The 17,933-nt window shown below is 60.8% G+C and overlaps 1 protein-coding gene across 10 annotated transcripts in view; it reads left to right on the top strand.

Moving 5' to 3' along the window:
- HDAC4 (histone deacetylase 4) overlaps positions 1 to 17,933 on the top strand; it is a 270,948-nt gene that overhangs the window by 229,067 nt on the left and 23,948 nt on the right. For 9 of the 10 annotated variants that reach the window (XM_074364630.1, XM_074364632.1, XM_074364631.1 and 6 more), the window contains 6 exons: positions 4,721 to 4,767; positions 8,774 to 8,881; positions 10,905 to 10,960; positions 12,559 to 12,646; positions 13,639 to 13,758; positions 14,463 to 14,560. In XM_074364630.1, coding sequence (XP_074220731.1) covers positions 4,721 to 4,767; positions 8,774 to 8,881; positions 10,905 to 10,960; positions 12,559 to 12,646; positions 13,639 to 13,758; positions 14,463 to 14,560 — 517 coding nt within the window. Of the gene's footprint in view, positions 1 to 4,720; positions 4,768 to 8,773; positions 8,882 to 10,904; positions 10,961 to 12,558; positions 12,647 to 13,638; positions 13,759 to 14,462; positions 14,561 to 15,007; positions 17,908 to 17,933 lie in introns of those variants that run through there. The other variant, XM_074364638.1, reaches the window with a different exon arrangement.

Genomic DNA, 17,933 nt, shown 5'->3' with positions numbered 1-17,933 from the left:
GTCGTCTGTGCTGGGCGCCCTGTAGGCCCTGAGCCCTCGGAGAGCATGGGGCTGGCGGGGCTGTGAGGAGATGTGGGCTCTGACCTTGATGGGGCCAGTTGTTCTGCTTCCTGAGCCCCAATGCCCACTTTTTTTTTTTGAGATAGAGAGAAAGAAAATGAAATTTATTGGCTCAGATAACTGAGAAGATCCCTCGGGGCGTCAGGTACAGCTGGATCCGGGCCTTCAAGTCACCAGACGTCGGTCTCACGCCCCAGCTCTTGACCGGCTCCGGTTGCTGAAGACTCTTGCTTTGCGCGGGCAGGTGGTCCCCGGCAGCCCCAGGCTGACGTCCCACCAGCGCAGCAGCCTCGCCAAGCCACACGCCTCTCACCTGTGAAGTGGGCGTGTGGCACTCCGCGACCGTGAGCCCTGTTCCCCAAGACGCACCTGGAACCCAGGAAGTGGGTGCCAGGGCGCGACCCAGAGGCTCCCCGCGGCCTGCCCTGTCCTGGGGCTGCTGCCGCCGAGGCCCTTTGTCCTGGCTGCGCACGGCACGTTTCTGCTCGCTCCTCAGTGTGGCTTTCTAAGCGGGGCCTTCATGCTTGGGATGCAGCCTCAGAAGCTAAGGGCAAGTGCAGCTTGGCCCACAGGGGAGCAGCCCTGTTCCCCGTGGAGGGGCCGTGTGGGGTGCTCGCCCCCCGTGGAGGAGTGCTCATGAGGCAGGCTCTTCAGTATGTGTGACGTCCTCCCCTCAGCCCCCCAAAACACATCCATGTCCTCTGAGCTGGGAGGGGTATTCACGGAGCCCAGGCCCCGCACCCCAAGTCACGGAGCGGGTCTCAGGAGGTGCGGGGTGGTCTAAGCTGGCTGGCTCCCAAGAAGGGGCCCAGGGCTCACAGAGGACGACAGGGGGCACTGGGGGAGCCCAGAGGAAGAGGCTTGGATCCCACAGAAATGTCGAGAAATGAGGCAGTGCCAGCGGGGGGCCCAGGGGAGAGGGTCCGGCCCAAGGCCAGGCAGAACTTTTTGGAAAGGAGCCTTCAAGGACCAGGACAGTGTGGACGGGGAGAGGGTCAGCGGCCTCGGAGGGAGGAGCTGAACGGGGCCAAGTGTGGAGTCTGCGGCAAGGCGTGGGGGCTGAGCGCCAGGTCCCTCCAGGACCCTCCAGCAGACACGGCTCCTTCCAGGGTGGAGCCTGGCGCATGGAGTGTTCTCCCCTCCCAGAGAGGCTGCCCATGGGTCCCATGATGGCACTGGCACTGCCGCCCACAGGCCGGTAACCCCCTCAACCATCGCTGGGTGTCCAGAGTCAGAAGGGGTCCCTGAGTGCACTGTGCAGCCTCACGGCCCACCCACCTTTTCCTTTGCCACTGGGAGGGCCTGCCCGGCCCACCCTGGTGCTCCGTGTCCATCCTCAAAGGGCCGGCGTCCGTCAGCCCACCGAGATCAGCACCCCGACTCCCGGACTCGGGAAGCAGAGGGTAGGGACGCAGAGATGGGAGGACCCTTACCCTGCCCGGGGCGGAGGCAGGGCGTCCGCCTCCAGGAGGTGGGTGAGGTTTAAGACAGGCGATGAGATGAGAGACGCCAGGGCGCAGGTTCCTGGGGAAGAGGAAGCGCTGGGTGGGCAGGAGGTGGCTTTCCCGCCTGCTGAGCCGCGACCCTCGCCTCACGGGACCCTCTGCAGCTCATCCAGCATCACCGTCCGCTGAAGCCCCCTCTGCTGTTGGTGGTTTCTTTGTTGAAATGTTTTCCCATCGTCTCAGACCCACTCCTCCCCGCAGGCAGCCGTGTGAGCGTAGTTGGTGTTTAGTTTGCGGCCGAGTGTGTTGCTGCAGAACGTGTACTGTGAGCGTGTGTCTGATTCATGTCCGTTCTGTTTCCTTTTTCTCTTTTTCCAAGCTTTGTGCTTTCAAATCAGTTCTTGTGGCTACGAGGACACTTACTCAGATCACTTCTTCCACTTGAGACCGGGTTTTAAATTTCCGGTGGTGGTCCTAACCGGGAGAGGTCATGATCATCAGTGGCTGCATTCCAGATGCAGTGATGGGTGGTGACTATCTCAGACGCTGGCCACATTGCCCTAATTGGGTGTTCCAACGTGTACCGTGGGATCTCCCTTCCTCTTTTAATTGAATCCACGCATTTCTAAACCAGATGCAAAAATGCCTGAGTAGGTGGTGTGGTGGGTGTTGCCGCGTGGCCGGGCTGAGGTGAACTGCAGACACTGGAGGGGCTGGTCTGTCCCCACCTTGGATGTTCCTGGAAGTCAGGGTTTGTCTTCTGATGGCAGGGACCTGGGAGAGGAGCCTGGCCTGGCGGCCTAGGAGGGCGGGGCCAGGGGTCAGCGGGAGGGTCGCGGGACCCCTTTGCTCCTAGAACAGCCCGAGGAGCAGTGGCCGCTCCAGAGGAAAGCCAGCACCCCCCAGCCCGCGGGGACTGGGGACGCAAGGCTGGTCCTTAATGCGTCAGGGCCCCTCTCTTGGCTTGAGCATTCTGTGACCCAGCCGAGGCAGCGGTGGCCCTGGAACGCGGAGGCCAGCACAGGAGGCACTCGATGGGGCGGGTGGAGGCCGGGCGCGCAGACAGCACGCCGCCGGGCCCCCCGGGCTCTGGCCAGGAGCCCCCTGTTCAGAGCTCCAGGCCCTGCCACCCACCCAAGCCCAGGTCGGGGTCTGAATGTGCATTACCCTACCCTTTTTTTTTTTATTAACTTTGGCCTTTGCTTGCTGGATGACGAGCAAACTCAAAGTAGTCAGATGATCTATGGCGTTAATGCAAACACTACCGTCTGTAATTTCAAAAACCGAAGTCCAGTGTCTTAGCAGAGCCCTCTCACTCATATTTGCACACACACACACCGATCCATGTGAGTTCATTGTACGAACGCTTGAATTCTTGGAGAGAAAGCCCCCACGTCCCCAGCATCACATTCCCACGTGTTGGAACAGTTGCTGATGTGACGGGAACTGTCATGAAGCCCTTCCGAGCCCCGTTGTCACCTCGAGCCACGCCCAGGTTTCAGGGGCGGCCCCGTGGAGGAGAGATGTGTGCTGCTCTCCGTGACTCAGTCGCTAAACAGGCCGTGAGGAGAATGTGTCACAAGACAGCAGGAGGCCCGGCGCCTGCACCCCCTCTCCTGCCCCCATCCTGCCCTCCGGTCGGCTCCCTGAGGGGCACCCCCCCCACAGGGCCAGTGCAGGCCAAGCAACCCCTCCCAGCAGCCGCTCTCCTTGGTTGTCACTTCCCTGCCTGCCTGGCCCCCCCGCCCGCCTGCAGACCTGCTTACTCCCAGCTGTGGGCCAGCGGTCAGGGCACACAGACGAGCCCGGCAGACGTGCCCTGGCCTCACAGGGTTAGGGGCTGGAGGCCACGTGGCTCTGTCGAGCAGCAGCTTAACTGATGTTGAAAATGCGCAGGAACCGAAGTCAGCCACAGATCCAGGGGACGACATGTGACCCGGAGCAGAGCCGGGCGGGGGTGCGCAGGGAGAAGCAGCCCCAGGGTGGGACACATTGTCCAGGCACCTTGGGGGTGGCAGGGAGGGGCAGCCAGCTGTGCGTCGCTGCCCCGCACCGCGTGTGGGAGGCAGAGCTCACCTCTGAGAGCAAACGGAAGGCGCAGGGCCGGGCCTGGTCTAGAGTGTGGTCCAGGCCTGGAGCCGGGACAAGGTGGGCACAGACCTCCCCGGGGACGCAGGACCAGTGAGAACACCAGGTCTGTGACCCACGTCCTGCTTCCTTCCTGGGGCCCCAGGAGCGCAGCTCACGAGCGTCCCCAGCGGAGCTGGTGCCCCGGGCCCGGCAGAGGGCGGTGGGAGCAGTGAGCCTTCCTGCGCTGGGCGTGGCTCTGCCCCCTTCGGGGAAGTGGGGTGCAGAGCTGGGCTGTGGAATCTGCCATGAAAGGCCGGGGGCCGCAGTGGGAGGGAGGCGTAAGGGCGAGCGGGGAGCAGCTCGGCTGAATGGGGAGGCTCTCTGGGCTGGGGGCGGCAGCCAGTTGGAGCCTGGGCTGCCCACTCTGCTGTGGGGAAGGCCCTCTGGCCCTTCAGGACAGGTGGGTTTTAGGCCAGTCCTCAGCCAGCACTGGGATCACACTGAGGAAGAAGACAGTCCCTGTCCTGGTGGGGGGACAGGCCTGTGCCTCCTGGTCGGGGGCTGGCTTCTGCAGCGTGGGCCCCAGCAGGCCTTCCTGCATGGCCAGCTGCAGGGCCGCGTGGTCTCTCAGCTGTGCCCCACCGAGTGAACTTGGAACACCTGTAGATGGGGAGGGGCTGCGGCCGTTAGTCACATTCCAGAAAGACCTCTCCGTATGTGAAGGGCTGGCTCCGGTGTTTAACCCCAGGCCCCTCCCTTGTTCACAGCTGGGGAGGGCGGCTGGAGCCAGTGTCGGGGGCAGGGGGGCGCTGAACGCTGCCTTTCAGGTTGGTCCACGCGAGGTGCAGGAGCACGGGCTGGAGGCAGGCAGGAGCCCCCCGTGGGGTCTCCCTGCCCCTTAAGGAGTGGGCCATTGCCATGGAGATTCGCAGTCCTCTGCGAGGGCTGGACCCACAGATGCCGCGCTGGCAGCAGCCCACAGTGAGGCAGTGGTGCCTCCGAGCCCTTTGCCCCTCTGCGCTCGGGCACCCGGGGTGTCTTGCACGAGCCCCAGAGTGCTGTGGGCCCAACCAGCACCGTGCTCCCTGCAGGCCGCGCGCCCAGTGACCCTGCCCGCCCGACCTTGGCTCTCTTTCTCCTTGCAGGCTCCCTAACGTCGGTGTTTGTCAGGCTGCCCTGTGGTGGTGTCGGGGTAAGTTTTTCTTTAATGTGTAAATCGCGTCCTGGTGGTTCGAGGGTCCCAGTGGTCACAGAATCGCAGCCCTGCTTTCTGCAGAGTAGGTCATTACTGCCAGGTGTTTTCCATAAACAGGGTCTGGGGGTGGGGCTGCCCCACTGCTCACACATGTGGCTTCAAAGGCCCTGTGAGCCTGTAAGCGTTTTGATGGCGGGTCTGGGGCACCTTCCTCCGGGAAGGTCGTCTGGCACCACGGCTCGCTTTGGGAAACGGGATCTGGTGTGCGGGCCGTCCCCGTCCGACCCGCGGAGCCGTAGTCCACTCATCTCGACGCAGGTCATGAATCCATCACCAAGCAGGGTGTGTGTTGATCTCAGATCTGACCTCCAACCCGAAGCCCCAGGTGCAGCTCTGACCGCGGGGCACGGTGTTCCTGGGCCACGTGGGGTGGGCAGAGCTGCTTCAGAGCCGGAGCTCTCAAGCAGACCTGGGCAGGTGGACACTTAGGAGAACCAGCGTCTTTACTTACCTCGGGCTTCCCTGCCCGCGATGGGGGTGCTGAACCAGTCGGGCCTCCCCCATCTCTGCAGCGGAGGTTCCCCACCTCCGGCTTCTCCTTTATGGAGAAAGGGCCACCCCCTCCTGCCGTCCCCCGATGAGGGAGGGGTGGAGGCGAGACCAGTCCCCTCCCAGCCAGTCTCTGGCCATGGAGCTTCCCAGCCTGGGAAGTGCTGCCCCCGTCACAGGGAGGCCAGAGGACCGCGGGGACAACAAAGCCATCCCGGCCGGAACCGCGCAGCAGCCGGTGTGCGCGTAATTACAGATCGCAGGGTGAGGCTCCGGGTCTGGATTCTGTTACAGAAATGAAACGAAATTGTTTTCTTCCTGAGTCCTTACAAAAATCGCTGCTTTGAAAATTATCCTGTCAGAAAGAGAATAAACGGCGTTCACTCATACCACCACCAAGCCTCCTCGAGTTACTGTATTTTGTGTTGTAAATAGGCTGCAATCTCTTAATTCGGGGCAAATTTTTGGCCAGACTTGAAAAGGCTTGGATTCGCACTGCCCTGCAGCAGCCTGCCGTGCAGGGCAGGATTTACAATTCGCAAATGAAAACTAAATGAGAACTCGGGCCTGGGGCCTTGGGCCCGCCACCCCTCCCCGGCATGAAGTCCAGATCCAGCCCAGCAGGCTGACCAGCGGCCACCTTCGCATCTCTGCACAAAAATGCCCTGGAGCACGGAGATGCGCAGAGCTCCCCAAGCCCAGGTGGGTCGAGAGGCCAGCCTGTCGGAATAATCAGCGGAAAGTGTGAGCCGGAAGGCTGTCTGCAAGGACTGTCCACCTGCCAGTGCTCTCTTAGCTGCCCCTAATCGGGGGCAGAGACTCAACCCCAGCGCCAACCCGGCTGCCCGGGCTCAGCGGGGACTGAGCCGCTGGAGCAGTGCAGCCCTCCCGGGCCTCGGTGCCTCCTTCCAGAGCCAGAGGCCAGCCCTGGGGTGTCGGGCAGCGGGGGAGCCACAGCGCCCGAGAGTCGGTGGGAAGGTGGAGGTCGCGTGGTGAGTCGGGAGGGACAGTTGCTTCTCCCTTCCCGAGAACTACCTGAACTGACGTTGGGGTGTGTGACGGCGTTCCAGGCGTTCTCCTTTCTTCCCCAAGCCCAGTAAGAGAAGCTTCTACTTTGCTCAGCTCCTCATTGATGCCAGTTTCCCCTTACTGAGGATTTGGTGTCGGTGAATTGCCCTCCCAGCCCTCCCCTGGCCAGGTCCCTGCCCCGGGGGCGGCCCCTCACAGGCCCCGTGGCTTCCAAGGCCCACGGCATGCCCACAGTGTGGCCGCCCCCGTACGCCCCATGAGCCTCCGTGAGGGGCCTCCCCTCGCCGTCCGTCCTCGCCTGCCCCCGGCCTCTGCTGTGCGGAGCTGCGGGACACTTGCTCCTTCCTGTGGTCCCAGCTCCCGCATTGCGGGTCGCCCCAACTCTCCTTGGAGTTGGAGCTTCATACTTCTGGGACTCAGGGCTCCAACCTGACCATCCCAGGTTGGTCCGTGGGGAGCTGGTGGCCAGCAGCCGGAGGATTTAGGCCCCAAAGCAGTGGAAAGTTTTGTCGGGTGTCTGGAGACAGTGGCAGCCTGCAGTCTCGCGGCGGGGCTGGGGGTCTGTCCCTCACTCTGGGCGGGATGTCACAGGAATTCCTGGCCCCGGGGGTCCTGCAGGAGGAGCACTGAGCACAGAGACCCTTCAAAGCACGTGAAGAGTCAGAGCAGCTTCCCTCTGGGCTCTGGTTACTTAGCCTCAAACCCAAATTACTGCATTTTGAAGAGAAATCATCTGAGTAGTTTTGCCCAACGCCCTTCGGTCCCCAGGGGTGCGGCCTCCTGGACGGCACGGGCGCTGCGGGACCCCCCGCCCGCACGCACCGTCAGCTCTCGCTTTGACTTTTCTGAACTGGTTCTTCAGCTGCAGTAACTGGCCCAGCGTGTTCCCACTGGCCGGCCACGTCAGCGAGTAGCAGCGCGCTGCTATTTAGAACAGAAGCCACTCTCTGAAGTTGACTATTAATGCTGTGGAGAGGGGGCGAAGCACAGAGCGTTCTTTGGACATTTGGAAACTATTTAAAGCAAATAGCGGTTTGGTCACTGAAAAGAAGAGCCCTGGCACAGATGCTCCGCAGGAAGCGGCTTGAACCGCTCGTGAGTGTATTTTAGATCATCGCGCTTTGAAGATGAAGATTCAAGACTTTGTGGAAAGAAATCCGCCCCCCCCACGTGATGATTGGTGCCTGGCAGGTGGGCAGGGGCCTGTGCGCCTGGACGCGCTGAGCCGGGAAAGGGGGCGCGGGCCCTCGCGTGCAGCTCCGCCTCCATGTCGGAGCCCCACGCGTGCAGTGCTCTGAAGAGGAAGACGCGGGAAGGGGCTCTCGCACGGGCCCGGCAGGCTCTGTCCCAGGTGAACGAGCCGTCACTTGCTGCACGGCTTCTCAGAACCTTCCCCGGGCTCGGGCATCCCCAAGAAGGGCGTGTGAGTCCCCAGTGTGTGTGGCCGAGTCACCAGCGCCCCACCCTGCCCTGGACCTGACGGTGTGAGCGCCCTTGACCTGGAGCCAGGGGCTCCTGCTTCTTGGTGGCCCCTGATCTCCGGCCCCCAGGACCCCGGGAGCCCCACTGTCCCCAGAACCAGCCACCAAGGTCTGTCTGTCCTCTTTCTCACCCATGTTAGCCAGAGTTTAAAAAAAGCAATCTAATGTGAATAAATAAATAAACCAGCGCGCAGACAGAAATCACCTGACCTGTTTGTGCCACGCGCTTTTTTCTATTTGAAGGGGAACAGCTGTCTGGGCGGGTGTGCCAGCGCCTGGGCAGGGGGTGGTGTGTGGTCCACCAGGCCGTGTCCGAGAGAGCCCGCCTGAGTCTCCTCGCCACCCCACACGCCCTACGCACACTTGGAGCTTCCACTTACGTTCTGCATAAAACCAAGCTGCAATCTGGAGAGACCTCTGATTCTAATTCTTCTTCCGGTTGCTTTCGTAATTCTTGCTGTGACTCCGCTGCAGTTGCAGCTAAAAGGGGGGGGGCTAGGCAATCTCGACATCGTTACCCTTGACGTCAGCACTCAGCACCCAGTGTGCTGGAGCAACTGAGAGAAGAAACGACATCTCAGAAGGGTGTGAAAACCTGGGCTCGTTTCCCGGCACCTCCTCTAAAAAACAAATAAATAAATAAACCTAATTACCTTCCCTCCACCAAAAAAAAAAAAAAAGAAAAGAAAAGAAGGAGATAAAAACGCGTGCGTGCTATTTTTGGCGCGTTCACAGTTTTTCTGTTTAGTTTTTGGGGGTGTGTCTTCCAAAAAAAGTAAGCTCAAATGTGAGCTGAGTATGTTCTGTGATGAGTCAAGAAGGGACAAGGGGCTCTCGTCCTGGGTTCCAGAGGCTGGCAACAGGGACCCCCAGCTGCCCGGCCGCCCGGCGGGAATGACTGTGACCGAGGACTCCAGCCTCACGTGGGCGTGATGTCTCCACAGGTGGACAGTGACACCATTTGGAACGAGGTGCACTCATCGGGGGCGGCCCGCCTGGCCGTGGGCTGCGTGGTGGAGCTGGTCTTCAAGGTGGCCACGGGGGAGCTGAAGGTCAGTGAGGACCCCTGGGGATGGGGGGCTTCTGGGAGGGGACCAGCTGGGAGAGTGATGGCCCACTGCTCTCCCGTCTGGATGGGCTCGCAGTGGCTGTGCTGGGGGTAAGCGTGGACCCAGTTCTGCTTAATCCAAGGGAACATTCATTCCCCTCCCTTGTGAAAACATACATATTAGTGGAGCCATTCTCCATGAATTTGGTCTTGGGGACACTTTAATGTCTTAAAAATTGTTGAAGAACCTCAAAGTTTTTGTTTTTATGGGTAATGTCGTCAGCATTGATCATTCATGAGAAATTAAAACAGACTTTTCAAACAGTTATTAACTTAAGAATCACAAGAATGCCTGGCTGAGGCACTCAGCTGGACTCTGCTGTCCACACCCGCCTCTGGTTGCCCGGCTGAAGGACGTGAGGAACCTCTCGCCTCGCCCACTGGCAGGACTGGGGGCAGGGCCATGTTGTAACGGCCTTCTCGGGTAATTGCGGACATTCAGCCTTGAGGCTACACCGGGATTCCACAAGGGATGGTTTCGGGAAGAAGAGTCGCCACGTGGAACCTAGAACAGTGGCAGCGAGCTTCTCCTTCCACTGTGCGTTGAGCAGTTCTCTTCTCCGGGCCAGGCGTTTGCAGCGTGGCGTGCTGGTCACCAGGGCGTCGGGGCTCCCCGGGCTGTGCGGGCCTTCCAGGTCATGGCACAGTTTATTGTACAGTATCCAAAGCATCACTCGTCTTTGAAGCCGTGAATGTCACCACCCCTGTCACCAGGAAGGTCTCCTCGGTGCCGGGAAGGGCTGCTCCCAGGACAAGTCTCCCGAGTTCTCACCTTCACCCAGAAGCTCAGATCCCACCCCGACAACAGCTGCTGTCTGTTGTCTTCCCTGAGCTGACAGTCCCGCTGGTCATTTACCCGCCTACCCGTCTCTCCACCTGGATGCTAAAAAGATGTGTGTTCAAGGCTGCAAGTTAACGACGTGGGCCAGTTTCCCTGCTCCGTCAGGGCGCTCTCAGTGGGGCTGCCTTTTCCCCTCAGACGGGCACGCTTGTGCCTCACGCTGGCTACAGCCCCAGCGCCCCCACCATCGCGTTCACAGCGTCGGTGCAGCTGCCAGCTCGGCGGGAAAGGCACATCCAGCCTTGGGACTGCTCTGAAAAATGGGACCCCCAGGGGTCTGCGTCTGCACTCTCAGAACCGAGGCACGGGGTCCTGTGTGGAAACAGGGTGATGTCTGTGCCACGCGGGGCTCCCTCTGAGTGTGCCCCTCACCCTGCCTGCCCCCCCCCCGAACTGCACTCTGCAGCAGGCTGAGCCCACTTCCCACAGCCCGGTCATCGCGGTCATCCAGCCCTCGGGGCTCTGTTGCCGACCTCAACCACACAGCTTCCTGTTGCCGGTGAGACCCAGGGATGCCGATCTAAACCACCCTTAGTAGAGCGGCTGCAGGATGGTTTGCAGATGGTTCTTTCAAAGCAGAGGCGGCTAGGGGTCCTGGGGAGGCCGTGAGCTCCTCTCCAGCTGCCGAGCGCTTTCTTCTAAACGTCAGTGCTTGTTCTCCGCGTTCCCTGGTCCCCTGGAAACTGAGCTGCAGCCACAGCAGAGATGCTCACGTTAGGGCCAAACCAGGGTGCGTCTGCGGCGGCCGAGCCCCTTCCTCTTCATCTGCATCCACGGTTCCTGCCAAGTTGCTCTCTGTGGATGCTGGTTATGATCAGGGGACCCAGGGTGCCCCTTCCTCTCCCACCCAGATTCCCCGCCTTCCCGGCAGGCCGTCAAAGCTCGAAAGTCGGGGATGAGCTCACCTTTTATCTTAGTAACTTATGATCACCGAGAGGCCTCTAGGAGAAGGCAACGCTCACAGCCGCCCTGTGTCTTGTTCCGCGTCCGTGTGCCAGGATGCAGTGGGAAACCGTGTTCTCACGCAGACTGTGAACACGCTCAAGTTCAGTCTGTGTCATTTTCTTACTGATCTGAAACCAGTCTTTCCTCCCTGTCTCTCCCCACCTTTCGGTGTCGTGTGCAGAACGGCTTTGCTGTGGTCCGCCCCCCCGGCCACCACGCAGAGGAGAACACACCCATGTAAGTAGACACAGGGTCGCTCACAGGGGCCCGGGGCGTCTGAGCCCTTCCTCAAAGGGCTGGGCCGCGCTCTGGGGAAGAGGGTGATGGGCCACCCTTCGTCGGCCCCTCTTGTGACGTGTGCACGAATAGGGTTCCCGAGACCCCGGTCCCGTAGGAGGTCGCCGAACATGCAGCTCCAGGGTGGGGTGATCGGTTTGGTGAAGAGATGAAGGGAGGGGTGCACAGAATGGAGGCAGGCACCTGCAGGAGTTCGTGTGGAGAAGTCTTCTCATTGTAAAAGCCTCGAAGAGGAAGCCTCAGTTGTCCCGGAGCGAGTAACGCTGCTTATGGTTGGGGACTGAGGCTGAAGTCCCAAGGTCAGGACCCACAGGATCAGCTCTCTGGACGCCCCTGACCGTGCACAAGCACGAGGTGCTGGCTGAGGCAGCAGCACGACATGCAGATTCTGGCGGAGGAGACCCAGCGCAGGGGTGGGCCCACCTGGGGCCAGGACGCAGGCTTGGTCCGGCCGCTGTGGCTGAGTGGGCACAGTGAACACTCCAGGGAACGTGCCGTGAGCACCGGAGATGGAGAGCACGTGCTGGGGGATGTCAGGGCAGGGACATGGGGCTGCGCCTGGAAGGGCAGGCAGTGGTCTGTCAGGGGGCAGGGACACTGGGACAAGCCGGTGGCGCAGGGGCGGAGCCGTGGGAGCAGGAAGCCGGGGTTTCCTCGGCCGCCTCGGATCCCACCTGCCAGCTGCAGGGCCGTGCTTCAGCGGCTCCCCTTGCCGTGGGGGACCAGCTGTAGTGCCCGAGGGCAGTCTCCCCAGGAAACCGAGTAGCCGACTCCCCGGCCCCATCGGTCCACGCCACCGAGGGGCGGGTGCTGATGGTCGCATTTCTCTGCAGTTACCTTTCTAACTGGAGTCTGAGTTGCTGGATGTTCTGTGTCGTGAGCACGGGTGGGTGGGGTGGGAGACTGAGGAATGTCCCCCGGGGTCTCCTGGGGGTTTCCGAGGCCACAGCATTTACAGCCATGGAGGCAGCACGGCCAGAGGGGTTGTGCGTGCTGGGCGCGAGGGCTTCCAGAAGGCTCGCCTGGATCCTGAAGACAAAACCACCCCAGTGCCTGGCCCCTTTGGAAATTCAGGCAAAGGGACGTTCGGGCTCAGGGGAGTTCCACGTCCCTTGATGCACTTTCTCAGCTTGTTCCCTCGCTCTCTCGAGGACCCTCGAGAAGCATTATTACACGTCCTAGAACACAGACAGTTAAGCAGTAAGCAAACAAAATAAGTGACTTCTGTGTTCTGTGGGCCAGGGTGTCTCGGGGGAGGTCAGTCAGTAAGTGTCCTGGGGGCCTGCTGAGGGTGACAGAGAGAAACGGGCTTTGTCACCACGGGAGCACTGGGGGCCTGCATGCGGGGACTGCGCGTCTGTCTGCCTGTCTGTCGATTATAAGCATCAGTTAAGGTTTCCGAACTGCTTGATCAGGAAACGTGCATTCACCAGACCTTCTTAGACCTCGTTGGATTCTAGAATGTCCTATTGCAAGTTGTATAAAAACTAATCAAAACCCGTATTTTTTCCCCCATTTCTCCTGATTTGTACCTGCAGGGGGTTCTGCTACTTCAACTCCGTGGCCATCGCAGCCAAGCTCCTCCAGCAAAGGCTGAATGTGACCAAGACCCTCGTCGTGGACTGGGTGAGGGGCTGCTCCTGGGAAGGGGGCTGCCGGCATGACTATTCCCAGCAGACAGTCTGGTGCGGGGGGAGAGGCACCGGCCCTTCTGTCTCCCCTGCAGTTGGATTTCGGGACCTCAACTTTCTGGAAACTACCCTGAAGATGCAGAAAATCAAAGCCCAAACCTTTTAGGAGACTGTCTTACGGCTCCACCCAGCCAATCCTGCCAATCACTGGTTTCTGAAATGTCGAGAGACAGGTGGTGGTTGAGGGCAGCAGCCGAAGGGAGGGGCTGGTCCTCGGCGAAGCCCAGCGGGAAGGCGGGGCAGGGCAGGTAGTGAGGCCTGACCCGCACGGTCTGAGGGCCCGGCCACCCTCTCCCTGGCTGCCCCCCATGCCTCTGCCCCCCAGGCAGTTCTGCTCCAAACGCCCGTCCTGCCCCTGCAGGGGGACCCAGTCTGTGCCGGCTTGACCTCCTCCCCCATTTTCCTGTTGGAGGGGCCGCTGCTGACAGCCCCACTGCCCCAGAGGACTAACTCTGAAAAATGACTCAGAATAACCGAACCACAAAAGTGGGTGTATGGAGCCTCGTACTGGAGGGTGGTGTCCGAGGTGCTGACTGCTCCTTTTTAAGCCGTATGCGGCAGGGCATCTGTTTTGGTGTTTGTGACGTGTTTCATAAACTATTCAAGTTAAAGAAAGGCAGGTACATCAGGTGGGGTTACCTTTGATGCTGCAAAGTCCTTCTCGGTTTGTGAGAAAAAACCCAAAAACATAGCCCAGGACACCCCCACGCTCCAGGCAGCAGGCGCTGGTGACAGAGGTCGAGGGGCCCTTTAGAGGCTGAGGCCACATGAGCTGGGGGCACGTCCACGGAAAGCGTGTACACGGCCCTGCACGCACCTGGTGCCTTCGCCGCGGGCCCTTCCTGCTCGCCCCACGCCACGCGGCTGGATGTGCTGGTTCCTCTGGGCCTGGGGCTGGCGCTGAGCCCGCCCTCCCTGCCCTTCCAGGATGTGCACCACGGGAACGGGACCCAGCAGGCCTTCTACAGCGACCCCAGCGTCCTGTACATCTCCCTGCACCGCTACGATGATGGAAACTTCTTCCCGGGCAGCGGGGCGCCTGACGAGGTGAGTGCCGCCCGACGAGGTGAGTGCCACCCGCACCGCCGGGGAGGATGGGCGGGGCCGCCGGGGCGGGGCAGGTGCGGCCCACACCTGCAGGCCTCCTGGGACTGGAGGCAGGCCTCAGCGCGAATTCCGTCACATGTGCCCTCCCTGGGCTTTGTTTTGTCTGACATACAAATGAGAGACTGGAGACCATCCTGTCTCTGGTCTGGGCAGACTGCATGTTTGTGAGCATGTGAGCAGGGGTGCCCGCCATCCTCCAGGAAGGCTGCTTCATGCAGTTAAAGCTGCATCTCAGCTTTGCCTCTTGTCCCATCCCTCGGTGCTGGTCCAGACCTGCCCGGCGGGTACCGCAGGTGAGCCCAGAGCAGCAGGCTCCTCCACGACACCCCAATGCCCCAGCAGAGCCCCTCACTCTGAACCAAGAGGCCTGATGGTGGGGAACGCCACCCGTGGAAAGACTCTGCCGGCACCCACAGCCCGGAGCTGCCCGCCCACACGCACAGCCAGGTCCCTGCCCTGCACCCGGGCAGGCGGCTCCCCGCGGCACCACATGTGCTCTGCAAACACGCTGTCATTGAAGGCAGCGTGGCAGGGGCAGCAGGGGCTGGGACAGGCCAGGGACGCACACTGCAGGGCCGCAGAGCCAGGGCCCAGCCTGCGCCACTGGAGTCGGGGTCTGCGACAGCGTTTCTCTCCTCGTGCAGGTGGGCGCAGGCCCGGGCGTGGGCTTCAACGTCAACATGGCTTTCACCGGCGGCCTTGACCCCCCCATGGGAGACGCAGAGTATCTGGCGGCCTTCAGGTGAGGTGCTGGCTCCCTTCCCGGGGCGTTCACGGGGCCCGGCTCAGGCCCAGGCAGGGACTGCTCCCCTGTGACCTGGCTCTTCCTCCGCGAGCGCGCCCTCAGCATGCACCTGTGGAGACTGACTTCCCATCTCTGCATCGGGAGGAACGGGCGCTGGGGCTCCTCAGAGCTGGTTCTTGCAGCCAGAGGTGGCATCTTCCAGGCTGTCTGTGTGCCTTCCGGCTGCAGAGTCTCCATCTTGTGCTTTAAATAAAAAACAGGAATCTGCCCTGGGTCCTGATGGTAAGAAGTGAGGGAGGCCAAGGCGAGGTGTCACCAGGTGTCACGTTAGAGAAAAGCGGGCACTCGATTCTGAAGGTTCCTAATCTCTTAACTTTTCTCCCAACAAACCTTCTGTGAGATAATGAGAAACAGAAATAAACACTCTCCTGTTTTGACATAAAGCTCAGGAGGCACCTCCCCGGGCATCCCGCTTCCTCCGCGTTCCGCTGGCGTCAGAGTCGAGCTGCAGGGAAATTTTTTACAACATGGCGTTTGCTTTTGTCATCAAATGGTGATCGACTTTGATCTGGGCCAGATTGAAGGGATTCCTGCGGCCAGAGACGGGGGCTCTGGGCGCAGGTTTCTGCCTGTTGGAGACAGAGCTCCCTCCTGTCCCCGAGGGGCAAGTGTCCCGAGGGCTCCCCGGCCCGAGCGCGGGCCCCGGAGACCCCGTGAGGGCTGAAGCGTGCCAGACCTCCCGTCTCTGGTAGAAACGCCGTCCCTGCACGTGGCTCTGGAGCCCTGTGACGTTCCTGGGGACTTCTCTCCCTCTCTGTTTAACTCCGTGTTCTTGTTGTCCTGCTGTGTCTAAGTACAAAGCACACGTGTGCAGGCGTGTGTGCGCGTGGCTGTGACTCCATCAGTGGACACGCCTGTGGCAGTTTGGCCGTGGACTCTTCTGCGTGCTCTGTGGGGGCCTGCAGAGGTCACGGGACCCTCGCAGCCTCTGCTTCCTCATCTCGAAACCCAACCCTGGTCCCCAGCCTCAGGGGACACCTGGGTCTGTCACGTGAAGGCCTGGACTCGAGTGTGGCTCCCCGACGTGAGGCCCCTTCCCCGGGCTCTCCGCCCACAGAAGCAGCGGCTCCGACGCAGTCAGCGACCAGATGGTGGAACTGGTCTGCGCTAAGCGGCGTCCATCCCCTCATTAGAAGACCTGCCTGGTCACCACCTGAACCGCTGTTTCTTCCCATCTCACTGGTTTAATTGTGTTATTTCTTCTTCCTCTGGATCAGATATACTGTAATTTTGACATCTGCCCTCATTTTTTAAGGGGGAAGGGCTCCCCCAGACTGACACCACACCTGAAATCTGCTCGTGATCACAGGCAAACATCAGCCTCAGGAAATCTGGCACTACTGTCACTGGTCGGGGTTGTCACTGCCTGTCCCCGGGAGGCCCTCGGGCTACCAGCACTGTGTCACGTCCCCCCGAGAGCCGGCCCTCTTCAGGGCTTCCTGGGAGATGACGTGTCCCGGCGCCTGCCGTGGGAGGCGTGGGCAGTCCCCCAGTGAGCCCTGGGGCCGCGGGGCCGGAGCCAGTGGAGGGTCCCAGCACGGCTGATTCTGGTGTCGGCAGATAAGGTGGACTTTCTCTAAACTGACTTAAAGTGATCAAAATGGGTGGTTCTCTCTTCCTGCAGGCCACTTCTTTCTTTCAGGCCAGGCCTGTCTCGCGGGGCCCTGGGCCTCTGATCTTGGGTCCCCGGGCGGCCGCCCCTCACCCTGACTCCCACCCGCCTTTTAGACAAAGCTTTCACTCCGAGTCGCTGCTGACGCTCCGTTTTAATCTTTTGCCAAGTGCTCTATGACGATGCTCTATCAAATGAAAGCTGAAACAGCCTCTTTGAAAAGGAAAATTGTTTCAGGGTCCTTTTTTTCATTATTGATTTTAATGTAAAGTAGCGCTTTGAAGTTTACAGCTTACGGTTCCCTGGGCATCGATCGGTGGGGGAAGGAGGGTCAGGACCCATTTTCCTGCCTCCGGGAACTGCTCCCCCCGCCCGGGACAGCGCACGCCTTCAAGGCAGCACCTTGTGCTCAGACCCACGCCTGCCTCGTTGCATGTCAGGAGATCAGGCCGAGATGAAGACGAGATAAGAAAACCGCCCCTAATGAAACCCAGACGCAGCGGCACCTTCTCCTGGGCTCGGAGGCTTTTCGGGGAAGAGGGGGCCTTAACTCAAACCAGCCAGGCCTCTGCTTTGAAGTCGGCTGCGCAGGGCCGAGGCCTTTGGGCCCGGAGATACTGGTGCACTTTCCTTAACCCCTCGCTCACCTGCCTCCTGGCGACTGAGCGGGTCACCGACAGTGCAGGAGAGGCCGCTGGGACCCTCTGTGCCTTGGGCCCAGGGCGGAGTAAATGCAGTATCACAAAGGTGATGAGAGTTGTCAGGGAGGCCGGGTGCCCTAGGTGGTAACTCTAATCTCTTCGTGAGTTGAGATTTGCCTTTAAATTGAGCATCTGGGGAGATGCACTGCATTTATGCCAGCTTCAAACACGGCAGGAAGCGTGAGGCTCTTGATATTTCCATGAAGTGTGTTTTGAGCTTTTTGCTTTAACATTTAAAATTCTTCTTGTTGTGCTAAAATATGCCTAAAACGTACGGCTTTAACCACGTGTGAGTGTACAGTTTGGCGGGGCTGCCTGCGGTCACAGGGGCGCATGTGTTCCAGAAAGGCTGCACTGAGCGGCCCAGCGCTCACCGCTGTGGAGACGCTGACCCACACCCTGGGCCCCACGGACTGGAGGCAGCTGTGTCTCTTTAAGGGCATACATACCTTCTCCTGTGCGGAAGTTTTATCTGAAGACATTCTACAGTGCGTCTTAGGAGCAAAAATTAGAAGCTGAAGCCTCCGGGCTTAGCAGTCCCGTGTTCAGCCATCTGCCCCACCCCTGTGTGCAAGGCGGGCACGTGGGGCCTGCGCTCCGGGTGGCCGGGCCGTGAGCAGGTGGCTGTCGCTCCTGGGGCCGGTCTGCGAGGTTGGCTCAGGGCTCGGGCACCTGCTCTCCTGGTGAGGAGGCCTCCTGGCTGAGTCCTGCAGGAAGAGCCGCACCGGGTGTCAGGAAAGACGATGCGCTCGCAGGAGCGGCCTGAGGGAGGAGCCCGCCTGTAGCTGGCCGCCCCGCGGAGCTCGGTGTGACGTGTCGAGGGCCTGGCCTGTGCGTTTGACAGCCCTGCGACAGGCTTGATTCCGGGAGGGGTGGGCTTCACCCAGGAAGGATGACTGCGCCCGGCCAGGGCCAGGAATAGGGTGGGGGGCCCGTCTCAGGATGTGCTTGAGTGAGATAAGATTGAGGGTGGGGGTCCAGTGAGATCTCAAGTTGC

This window comes from Camelus bactrianus, chromosome 5 (assembly GCF_048773025.1).
Source record: "Camelus bactrianus isolate YW-2024 breed Bactrian camel chromosome 5, ASM4877302v1, whole genome shotgun sequence".
In the NCBI taxonomy this organism is placed as follows: Eukaryota; Metazoa; Chordata; class Mammalia; order Artiodactyla; family Camelidae; genus Camelus; species Camelus bactrianus.
This window is presented reverse-complemented; position numbering and strand designations above follow the sequence as displayed.